Below are 13,096 nucleotides of genomic sequence, written 5' to 3' on the forward strand. Positions count from 1 at the left end.
AATAAGTGGATAGTCCTTAATCTGCAGAGTTTCAAAGAAATACTTTCCTTCTCATCAGAGGGTAGGATTTAGCAAAATGCGGGATCGGATTTTGCTTGCAAAAGTATTTGATGAAACTACAAGTAAGTCATAGATCTTACTTGGTAACAAATAGTGGAGGAGAGGGAATATGGTGAAGAAAAAGGTTATTTCATGTGTATGGATAGTCTGGTGAAGGGTAAAATATCCAATAATGGTAAAATCCAAAAATCAAAATCCAAAAAAGTTTGTTAAGTTTCCATTTCCACAACTATGGGAATCGCGTAATTGGAAGATGGTCCAAAGTAATCCAAAAAGCAGAAATCCGTGGAATAATTCACAAATGGAAGCAAGGAAAAGATGTGCGTAGAAAAAGAATTTGAATTGACTGTCAAGGCTGGGCTAATATTGCAAAAACAAGGCATTTAAAATTATCTACTGTTAATTCAGACAACTTAAAATCATCACAATGTTTGTTCACTAGTGCTGCGTATGTGGCAAAGACATCACTATCGTCTTTGGTCACATTCAAACATCTCCATCGCTTATGAAAAAGCGCAATTTTCGGGGAGAACAGTTCTGTTAGCACATTTACGGTCTTATTGAATGATAAATCCGCAGTTTTCCATGGCAAGATGTAATCTACGAATTTGTCATGTTCAGCTGTTTCAAGTTTTCGTAGCAGCAGTCTGGTCTTCTTTTGGTCAGACCAGTTAATGCAGTCAATATTGAAAAAGTCTTCATAGCTTCTGAAATAACCTGCGAATGATTTTTCATCTTCTTCGTAGTTTAAATTATCTATTGTGGGCCATATTGTATTTTGAGAAAAAGCTGAATTGTTTCTGTGTGCGTGTTATTCTTGACAATTTCTGCAAGTAGTTCCTCTGTTCATAATTGACGTTCGGCCAACTGTTTTTGTACTTTGGCCAACTGTTTTTGTAATTCTGTCTGTTGGTCCTCTGTACATGGAGTTCTTCCAACTGTTTTTATAATTCCATCTGTTGGTCCTCTGTACGTTGTTGGCCATCTGCCAACTGTTTTTGTAACTTGGCCAACTGTTTTTGAGCTTCAGCCACCTCCATTTGCAGTTTAGTCAGATGTGCCAGTGCTAATTTTAATTCGTCCATTTTGTCTGGTTGGATCTAGCAATTTTAAAACGTTTGTTGTCTGGTTGGATTTAACAAAGCGTTTTGATTCAACAAAACAAGCCAAAAAAAATATTAATCTAGGGAAACAGTTCATCGTCCAACAAAAAAAAATCAAGTTTATATTTCCCTTTGGAAAAAAAATAAAGCAACGAGTAGAATAAAGTAGAGAAAAACAGCGACAAACTTTTTTTTTTGTAAAGTAAAGATTTACCTTTTCGTTCCGAACTTATCTGGGTTTTTTTCAAAGATCAATACACAGTAACACAATTATTAATTTGATTTTTTTTTTAAATTTCCGCGAATCCTTCAGTCGCAAGTGTTATGCTGGAAACTTTCTTAGGCGTGATAAATATTTGAGTCCAACATTTGTTAATGTTTTCAGAACACTATTTTAGACGTGAGTATGTTTCTCGAATCCAATGCGGTCAGTGTTTTGGGGAACACTATTTTAGACGTGAATATGTTTCTCAATTCCAATGTCGTCAGTGTTATAGTTCGCAAATAGCCACAAAGAAGAACAGAACAATGGATAACAGTTTAAAACATGTATTACATGAAAACAACGGAAAGGTTACAAACGAAAAGTGTAGGTAATTCACCGCACATGCGAGGGTCGCTCTGGACTTAGATCCCTCCCTGGGATCGCCATGAGTTATAGTTTATATGGACGGTGGGTTAGTCCATTTGGAGGGTGGTTCCCCCACAACAATATATTAGAAATAAAGAATTTTAACACATTTAATTATTTTCATCTTAAGAGATGTCCACAACAAAAGACTATTTTCATTCAGAAGAAAGACAACAACAAACACAGACAGTGAAAACTATTCACAGTTAATCAGTATCACAGGGGATGAATGATACACTCATTCTAAAGGTATGGCTTTAATTTGATAAAATACTGATGAACAAAAATGATTCCGATGGTAAAATACACAATATATGATAAAATGAAATGCATGATATATCATAAAAAGAAATGTTGTGGAGACAGGATGTATGAAAAAGACAAAAGGAAAAACAATTAAACAAAATGGGAGATTTGCTTGTTTTGTTCAGATCAACAAACCTCTTTTGCTGAAGACATTCATTGATTAAAATGAATCCGGTACATCTCTTATTTTGATGATTTTTTCCTGTGCTTAATTATTTTTCATACAAAAATGATTATGTCAAAATGTTAATATTGAAAGATTTTAATTTAACAGATGTTATCTGTGCTTTACTATGATTAAACGATACAAATGCAATGATAAGTGAAGGCAAAATAAATCACATTATCCCACATATATGCAAGCACGTGCTACTAAAATTGTGTGTTAGTGTTATGGAGACTTGTTGGCACTTGTTTTGCATTCTAATAGCTCATCTTTGTCAGTGTAAACACAATAAAATTTTAATTTTGAAATAATAGTAAATTCAACTAATAACAATTTAAATAAAAGGGAATGCAACTAAATTCAAACTACTATTCTTGTCTGGGTTGTTATTTTTACGTTTAAGTTGATATAATCTCCGTCTCTATTCAAGTGCATTTTTATAAACTCGTGAATCCTTATATCAAACTGGAGAACCCATACAGAATTTTGTGGGTAGATTATTCTCTTTCCATCAACCAGGCCCAGTTAGAAGTGTTAATTTTGTTAAATACTTTTTAAACAGTTACAGATGTTGATTAACAATCAGTTTGACAGAGTTCAGTCCAAGTTTATAGGTTTCTGCATTCAACATAAAGATTCCCATGTCTTAAAATATATCTGAAGAAAGTCAGAGATTATATCAGTGAAAACATTGTAAAAATAACAACCAAAATGATGAGAATGGTAGTCTGAATAATCTAAATAATTCCAAAATATATAATTTATTATTAAACTTACGTTTAACATCTAATAGCAGCTTCTCTGATTCCACCCATGGCAGATTGGCAACTGTAGCCCTACACTGGATAGTCTTGTACGATCGGTGCAGAGTTAGTATTAGAGTTGACCTTGATTCAAAAAACTTCTCTGATGCATTGCTATACATACTGGAACCGGACGTTACATTTCTGTAAGATGTACTTTCCATATTAATTAGCCATTCAACCCGTGGTTGTGGTTTGGATTTCCCGATCAAGCATACAAAAGTTGCTGCTGTGCCTTCTATTGACTCTGTGTCATTGGATGATTGGATTTCAACCGACTCAACAGGAACTAAAAAAATGTAGAAAGTAAACAATTTGAGCCAAACAAGTAGGTAGGGAGTTTTTTTATGGTGTTATACATGCAAGTTTCTATGTATATACATTTATCATAAAAAATACTTTCACTAAATTGGAGCTTAAAAAGTGTAGGAAATCATAATTTCACCAAAAAAGGACAATTTAATAAAAGATTTTGTTGTATTTTTGTTACGAGTAATGTAAAAATGATAAAAGGATGAGGTATAACCTTAAACAGAATTATTTAACTTACAGATTAAATGGTAATGTAAAATCCACTCAATGTGTTATGATTAAAGTATGTGATGCGAGATACTTTTGTCTATCTCCCAAATTGTAATGGTTGATGATAGTCACTGCAAGAGCAGATGACTTTCCTTTCTTTGGTGTAAGGGAAATAAACGCTATTTTATTTATTTTTTTTTTTTCTCTCTTCAAACATAACTTCTATTTTTTATATATTATTGTTACATAATTGTGTTCCAATGAATACACGCTCAAGTTTTTCTTGTTTTAGGGGTTACCAACCAGACTGACTAATTACTCAAGTCTCCAACAAAACTGCATCAATTCCAAAGTTCTATGGATCTTGTCAACACAAAGTCGATGCAGAACTATTAACAGAGGAATCAGTTGTAGTCATTATAACATAAAACCAACATTATCTTACCAAAGAAAGCCACACAAATTTATTAATTTTACTGTGAAAGCTGTGAAACATGAAATAATGATTATTTCTTTTAATGCACATAGTGAATTAAATCAGAACTCAACAAGAGAAAAAGTGGATATTTCCATTGCATAACTAACCAAACTTTCATGAGTTAAATATTAAAGTGGGTACACTTGCTAGTAGATATATTAGCCAATATGTCTCCTCGTGATTAAGCTGAATGAGGTGTAGACAGAAAATAAAATGTCTTGAAGGATTTCCCTTTCACTGACCAAGGTGAAGTGTAATATCAGAACAGATACAACACTTTGAATTATTTATTTGCTAAAACTGTAACAAATATTTTGACAAATTTGTTTTTGTTAAAATTTTTCAGAATATAACATTTAAAAGTGGCGCAGATAAATATTTTTCATGATATGAAGAAATTACTTTTACAAAAAGAGGGGCTCACTTTTCTATATAAATTTAACGTAAAATGAGCCCCCACTTTCTGGCCATGTAGTGATAATTTTTTTTACTTACTTTCCACCTTAACAATCACCTTTAAAATGATGTGCGCATAAGTTTGACACATATGCGTCAAAATTATGTGCACACTTGCATGTACAGAAATGGTCACTACTGATAACGTAAGGAATTATAATACTTAATATCCAGAAAATTACTTGTCTGCGGCAAATTTAAATCGATATTAGTTTTCAGCATACCTGAAAACCTATTAAAGTTGTCATTTTAAAGGTGATTGTTCAGTTAGTAAAATTTTACCAGAATTACATTGCTTAATATGTGGAAAACTACTTGTTTGCGGCAAATTGAAATGCAATATTCGTTTTCAGCATACCCGAAAACATTTTTAAAAAAAAAAAGAAGTCATTTCATTTTAAAGGTGATCGTTAGTAAGTAAAAAAATTACCAAAAAAAACTTTCAGGCGGTATAAAAAATAAAACAAAAAATTATCACTAGGTGATCAGAAAGTGGGTCCTCATTTTGCATAAAATTTATATAAAAAAGTGATCTCCACATTTTGAAAAAGTAATTTCTTCATATCATGAAAACTATTTCTTTGCGCCATTTTAAATGTTATATTCGTTTTCAGCACCCTCGAAACCTAACAAAAGTTGTCATTGTAAAGATTTTTTGGAGTTGGAAACAATCTTGAAATTGGCCGTTTTATTTTTTCTAAATTTCTTCGTAATTTTTTCTCTATAATTGAGTTATCATTCTTTATGTACAATATAGTAAAGTTTGTAAAACAAAACTATAAAAAACAAACAAGTTTTTTTTTTTTAATTTCTTCTCAAATAAATATCTTTACATTTAAGAAAAAATATTTTCTATAAGATGGCCGAATACTACCAATAAATTGTTTTTCGATAATAAACTTATTCAGTGTCAAATATCCTAAAAGTTCATAAAAAATATTTGTGCTCGGCTAAAAAAAAAAAAAATCAAGTTAAGAAAAAAAAATCAGTTGGGTCAAATTTGGGTGGGGGAGGGGGGTAGAATTATCTTTGGGAGCAGATTCATGGGAAAGACCTTATAAGATCACTTTACATCCATAGAATCCGATCGCATGAAAGGAAATTGGTTTATCTACAAGTTACCAAGTTGTTTCTTTATGTAACTTATCAGTGAGGTAGAAAAGAATGAACTGATTTGTTTTTTAGATTTTATTCCAGTGAAAAATTATACTAAAAAACAAGTAATTTAAACAAATTATCGGTTGTTTTTTTTTGTTGTTTGTTTTTTCTTTTTGGTATATTTGCATTTTAACCTCATGAATTGGTGTATTTTTAAAGAAAAGTTTGCGTCAAGAAAAGCTTCACATAGTGGAAAAATTCTTTATAAACAAGTTTAAATCAACACCATTTAATTATCTTTTTCAATGGGTAATCTATAATTGTGCAAGTGATTACATTTTATGATGTGGTTGTGTTCTTTTGGATTTTTTGTATCACAATTGTGAATTTTGAAGGGAATCGGTAATTGTATCAGAATCGAAAAAATATTGAAATTGTCCCATTATTAATCGAAACATACCCATCCACCAACCTTATTTAATCCACACGCCAGAGAACGATTTTCAACTTCTCGCTTCCACAATCGCCCCCCCCCCTTACCAGATTGACAGTCCTCTCTTCAGTTGACAGAGACACTGTGAGTTGTACCTATTTCAATAAAATTCAATATTTTAATTGATTCGTGTCTCTTTTCCTTTGTCTCATTAGCAATATGTCGTCATTCTTTGCTTTCTTGCAAACATACGCAGTATATTTCATGAGTCAATCAGAGAAAGAAATGAAAGAAAAAACATTTCCACCACCACCACCACCACAGATGTTACTAAAAAAACGTCAAGATATCTCTATCGTTATTTCTATAGAATATTCTCGACTGATGGTTCTTCCTTGTAAAACATTCACAGCAAGAACTCATCTTATTACCACAACTGCGAAGAACTTTTTTTTCTTCCTTCATGTGCCTAAAATCTCGACATCCCATAATTGCTTCTTAAATCCTTTAATACAGGCTCCTAAAGTCTTTGACAGGTACCCACGTAGGAGTGCCTGCACACAAAACTTTTGTGGCAGGAGGTGTGCAATCTCCAACCACACATCTCCTGAGTCGACATTGTTAAATACCAGTGTCAAGTGAAGTGTACGTACAGGACAATTGGAAACAAATGCCAAGATAAGCAGAGAGCACATACAGCGCTTAGAATTCCCAAATGGTCAGCCATCTGGTACTAACCAGGCTCAACATTGCTTAACTTCGGTGATCTGACGATAACAGGTGATGGAGAATCCTTTAATGGTGACGTGCAAAATGAGTAGGGGAAGATCGGACACATTGGGACACTTGACATATTTAGAAAAATGTGAATTTTGGAGTTTCCAATTTTGGGAACAAAGGCTCCTCCACTAAGCAAAGATGCAGGCTGTAGTATTAAGAGAGAGAGAGAGAGAGAGAGAGAGAGAGAGAGAGAGAGAGAGAGTGGTGCTTAAGTTTCAGGCAGCAATAGCATTAATTTTATCTTCTCTTTCTTATGGATTAGTTTTGTTTTCTTATTGATAAGTTTTGTCTTCTTTTTCGTATTAATTAGTTTTGTTGTTTTTCTTATCAATTAGATTTTCTTTTCTTTATCAATTAGTTTTGTCTTAATTTTTGCATCGATTAGTTTCATTCCAATGATTTCAAGTAGTAAATAAGGATTAAATTACGAAGTCAGATAGTCAAAACATACATACAAGTACTTTTTCTTGGTTATTTTTTGCTGAATCACCTACTTATGACCTACTTATTATGGCATTTGAACATAGGGTTTATTGAGACAGACTGAGTGATATTCAATGAAACACCAAAAGTCAGGTGGAAAAATGTCTCTTGTTTTTCTTGTTAATTCACAAACTGAACAAAAGTATCTGGCAAAAGGGTGTCATAATGTTACTATCCCTAGACTATCTCAGTTGAACTTTGAAAGTGAAAATATTATATACAGGATGCAGATGATATTTGTTTGAAAATGCTTCAAAGTATGCTGTACATTGATGTCTATAGCCAAGTGTCACGTGCCAGACCACTTAAGACATGGAGAGAATCAGTTAATGCCTATCAGATCCTAGTGAGCAGCACACATGAAATGGCAACAGATAGGAAAAGTTGGAAATTAATTTAAGTCTTAATTTGCTTTAGTTTGTGCTTATTCATTACACCTCTGCATTTCTATACATTTCATTTTTATACATAATAAACAATGCTTTAATAAAACTACAATGACCTTCGAAAACAATATTAATTTTCAACTGTTAATTTTATGCATATTTTTTCACTTTTGAGTCAGTCAAGAAAATAGCGACTTTATCGCCATTCTCTTTATTCTTTTTTTTTTGTGTGGGGGGGTGGGTAAGAATACCTGATCATGGACATTTATCTTCTATTTTCTATCAGCAGAATATACCAAAATATAGGTGTCATCCTTGATCTTCAGCTTATAATGCTGAGTATTCAGCAAGGAGGCATCAAATACCTATTTTTAATTGTTTGTGAATTGAATCTTGATCTACTGGCCCTTTAGTCAAATGCACTTCTATTAACTCACAAATATTTTTTGAAAATTTAAACAACAATTTCTAACCAGATAGCCAATGTTTAGCTAATATTTCTATCCATATATTCAATACTTATTTTAAAAAAATACTACTTCAAGATCAAAAACTTGCCAAAGATAAGTGTTAGATGGAATAGATTCTAAACCAGAAAAATAGATCTTGGGTTAACTTTTGGCAGCCTCCATAACTTACACTTCCCATATTTGTTCTTTTTATCTTCACATTACATGACTGATGTTTCTGACAAGGAGGGAAGAATTGCTGTTTTCTGGGTCAAAATGTATTCCATCTAATATATATCATTGGCAAGTTTTTGACTTGGACGTAGTTTTTTTAGCATCAAGTGGCTCTATGCCTTGTCTGGAGCAAATTAATATTTCCCAGCATATATCCAATGTTTGTCAAATATTTTTAGCCATATATCCAGTGATTGGTTAATATTTATTGCTAGATATTGAATGGCTGTATTAATATTTCTTGCCATATATTGAATGTTCTCTTTCTGATACCATACACAAAATATGATTTTTAGCTGTAAATATATCATTGCAAGAGGAATTTTCTTGCATTTTATTCTACAAAAGAATTACATATAGAAGCACCACATTTATATTTTTGTACTTTTACCTATTTTCATGTGTTAACTCAGAGAAGATTAATACTTATGAAATATAGCAATTCTTACCATGGACCGTGAATTTGTAGAGATACATTTCGCCATAAGCTTGGTTAAAACATCCAACCGAGGTGCCATCAAGACTCATCTGAACTGTACTTATTGTTAGAGTCGAAATCCGCATTTCATTGTCACATGTTATATTTCTACCTTCGACTGGGGAAGCATATTTACTGTTTGTGATTTTATTATGCATGGCATAACAACGGATGAAATATGCAATTATCTTCCCTTGTTCATCAAACCATTTCACATGTAGAATGCCATAGGATCCAAGCTGACACACCAAAGCAAAACTTTGGTTAAGCACAGGCACTTCAGATGTATTTTGAGGGTGGATCAATGCACTATTATAGCCTGCAAGAAAATTCAATGGAATTTTAGATGATAATATTTTATTTATAAGTCTGTATAATAATGATACTAACACATTTCATATTCTTACTAGCAGGCTGCCCGGCGTTGCCTGATCATAAGATACACTTAAAAATTATATTTTAATTCATAGAAACTATGTATTTATTATTACTGACAATTCGCTATCATTTATTATATTCACTTAATATATAGTAGTGAGATCAAAACTAAAAAAAAATATCCATATTACTTGGGCTCCATCAGCTAGAATCGAAACCAAAACATATGAACGGTTCACAGAGTTTTATAATTATATAGATGAACATTATCACCCTTTCACGTGCATTTAACAAAATATGAGGATAATCCAAAAAAGCAAATATAGTGATTGGTGATTATTATTGTCACAAAAGTAAATAATTCCAACTTCACCCAGTTTAAAAAATCAATTCTTTCAAAATCAAATTATATCATTAACTAAAACAGTAACAATTTTAAATATATTTCAAAAAGTAAAATTCATTTCATTGAAGAATATTTAGCTGACAATTATTTTCACCATAAAATGACAAAGAATTAAACTGCTATAATGATATAAAAAAGAAAGATGTGACATGTTTTCTTTATTTATTTAAAAGAATATTTAGCTGACAATTGCTTTTATGGAAAAAAAAAAGAATCAATTTTACTTAACAGTTTTGACCTTGACGGACATTTATTATTTCACAAACAATATTATTATTAAATTATATAATTTGATGTAGAAACCAGCCTGGAATTACCATGGAGTTCCGCTAGTTCATATATAAGTGCTGCTGCTGCTGCTGCTGCTTTATTATTATTATTATTATTATTATTATTATTATTATTATTACTACTACTACTACTACTACTACTAGATCTGTGGAAATTTCACAGCGGTATCTTTCATATGAAATATATTGATGCTGGGCCTTCTGTGGGTGGTCAACATGAATGAAGACACCATCATATTATTCTAGCCCTTTTGATAAAACTGTATCACCCCTCTCCCCTTACTAAAATAACAACTTTGATATATTGTCTGGGCTGATTATTTCATTAAAACAAACTAATAAATTAACTCATATTTCACCATTTTTCATAATTCTTGGATATGGTACTAATGCCAGCAATCATTTTTCATAATTTTGACCCACATTATCGTCCCCCCCCCTCCTTTACTAAAATAATAATTTCGATATATTGTCTTGGCTGATTATTTCATTAAAAACACATCAATCAATTAACTCACATTCATCATTTTTCATAATTCTTGGATATGGTACTAATTTTGACAATCATTTTTCATAATTTAAACCAACATTATCGCCCTCTCCTCACTAAAATAATAATTTCAATATATTGTCTGTGCTGATTATTTCATTACAAACACACTAATCCATTAACGCATATTTCATCATTTTTCATAATTCTTGGATATGTTATTAATTTTGGCAATCATTTTTCATGATTTAAACCCACATTATACCCCCCTTATTAAAATAATAACTTTGATATATTGTTTCTACTGATTATTTCATTACAAACACATCAATCAATTTTGCATATTCTCATAGTATATATGTTCCACCTATCTTATCCAATCCCGGGTAATGCCGCATATTCTATTAGTATATATCTTCCATCTATCTCATTCGATCCTGAGCGACACTGGGTATTCTGCTACTATATGTTTTCCACCTATCTCATTGAGTCCTGGGCGACGCTGGGTGTTCTGCTAATATATATTTGCACTTATCTCATTCAATCTCGGGACTGACTTCATGCCCACCTCCCCACTGTTAAAAACATACATGAAATAATGTAATGTCTAAATTTTAAACTATTTCAGCCATTTCCAGGATTGACTGGATCCCACACCCTACTGTTTAAAATATACACTAAATAATGTCTAAAACATAAATGGTTGCAGCCATTTCCGGGACTGACTTCATATCCCTCACCCCACTGTTAAAAATATACATGAAATCAAGTAATGTTTAATGCGTAAACAGTTTCAGCCATTTCCGAGACTGATTTCATATTCCCCACCCCACTGTTAAAAATATACATGAAATAAAGTAATGTTTAAATTGTAAATGGTTTCAACCATTTCTGGGATTGACTTCATATCCCGAACCTCACTGTTAAAAATATACTTGAAATAAAGTAACGTTTAAATCATAAACTGTTTCAACAGCTTTTCGAAATCTAATATATAAATCTCACTATGTCTGTGTGTGTGTGTGTGTCTGTTTTTTAAATTGTATCTCCTCCTAGACAGATGGTTGTTTGATGGCGTGCAGTAGCTCAAAAGATTGCATATAAGGTGCAGAATTTTATTAGAGGTGTTTAATTGGTTAAAACAATTGCTAAGGGATTCAAAAAAGGAGTTCAAACTTGAAAGAAATGACAACTTGACGAGCATAGCGCCCATGGCATCGTTGTGTGCATGCACATGATCTGTAACAGATTTATTTATCAAGTACATTTACAAGTGTTTGAAAGCAGTTGTCTCTTTTGTGTAGTGGGTAGCATCACCGATTACTAACCACAGTGATGCGGTTTCGAGCTCCACCATTATAAATTTTTTTTTTTTGTGTTACATTCTGATATTTTTTACTTTTAAATGTTACCTAATAATTATACAAGAACACTTTTATATAAAAAGAAAACACAGAAAAATATTTTGTTGTACATAACGAAAATGTCACATTCCAAATATATAGGATATATCATATATCGGTTTATTTGTTACATTCCAATAATCACGTAAATAGATCCAGTAATGGAATTTTGTATTGAATTCACTCCTAAACTAATTAACCGATCATTATTAATTTTAATTATGTGTGTATGGTTATATATTTCTATTATTGGATTCACTCCTGAACTAATTAACCAATCATTATTAATTTTAATTATGTGTATATGCCTGTATATTTGTATGTACTGGATACACTCCTAAGCTAATTAACCGATCATTATTAATTTTAATTATGTGTATATGCTTATATATTTCTACGTATTAGATTCACTCCTAAACTAATTAACTGATCATTATTAATTTTAAGGATGTGTATATGTTTATATATATATATATATATATATATATATATATAAATGTATGTATTGAATTCACTCCTAAACTAATTAACCGATCATTATGAAGTTTAATTATGTGTACATGTCTATATATTTGTATGTATTGGATACACTCCTAAGCTAATTAACCGATCATTATTAATTTTAAGGATGTGTATATGATTATATATTTCTATTATTGGATTCAATCCTAAACTAATTAACTGATCATTATGAATTTTAATTATGTGTATATGATTATATGTTTCTATTGTTGGATTCACTCAAAAACTAATTTAAGCATCATTATGACTGTTTAGTATATGTTTATATATTTGTACTTATCGGATTCACTCCTAAACCAATTAACCGATTATTATGAATTTTAATTATGTGTATATAATTATATATTATTGTGTCTTGGATCCATTCCAAAAATAATTAACTGATCATTATGAATTATATGTAATGTATATGTTTGTATATGTCTATAGATGTCACATTTCAAAAATCACATACAATGGTCACTTACTTTGTTAATGCATTTATGTATACAAGGAATTCTATCCAAGTAAGAAGACACTTGTACAGTATAGTACTCATATGAAAAACTTCTGTAAAATTATCGAGTAGTTTCATCTTTATATTAGAAATAAGGTACTTTCACAGTATTCTACCCCAGAAATAATGTACTTGTGTAGTATAGTACTCACATGAAAAAACAAAGAATATCTTACCTGTGACATACATAAGTTATTAAAACCATAAATCCTGTTAAATATTCGAGTAGTATGACTTACATATGA

The 13,096-nt window shown here is 31.2% G+C and overlaps 1 protein-coding gene across 8 annotated transcripts in view; it reads right to left on the reverse strand.

Annotated features, from left to right (window-relative positions):
- LOC145242489 (uncharacterized) overlaps nucleotides 1-13,096 on the reverse strand; it is a 66,463-nt gene that overhangs the window by 20,202 nt on the left and 33,165 nt on the right. For all 8 annotated transcript variants that reach the window (XM_080105551.1, XM_080105549.1, XM_080105546.1 and 5 more), the window contains 2 exons: nucleotides 8,838-9,185; nucleotides 3,044-3,358 (listed from right to left, as the gene is read on the reverse strand). In XM_080105551.1, coding sequence (XP_079961677.1) covers nucleotides 3,044-3,358; nucleotides 8,838-9,185 — 663 coding nt within the window. The remainder of the gene's footprint in view (nucleotides 1-3,043; nucleotides 3,359-8,837; nucleotides 9,186-13,096) is intronic.

The sequence above is a fragment of the Euprymna scolopes genome, chromosome 21 (assembly GCF_053919585.1).
Source record: "Euprymna scolopes isolate OS-2025 chromosome 21, ASM5391958v1, whole genome shotgun sequence".
NCBI lineage: Eukaryota > Metazoa > Mollusca > Cephalopoda > Sepiida > Sepiolidae > Euprymna > Euprymna scolopes.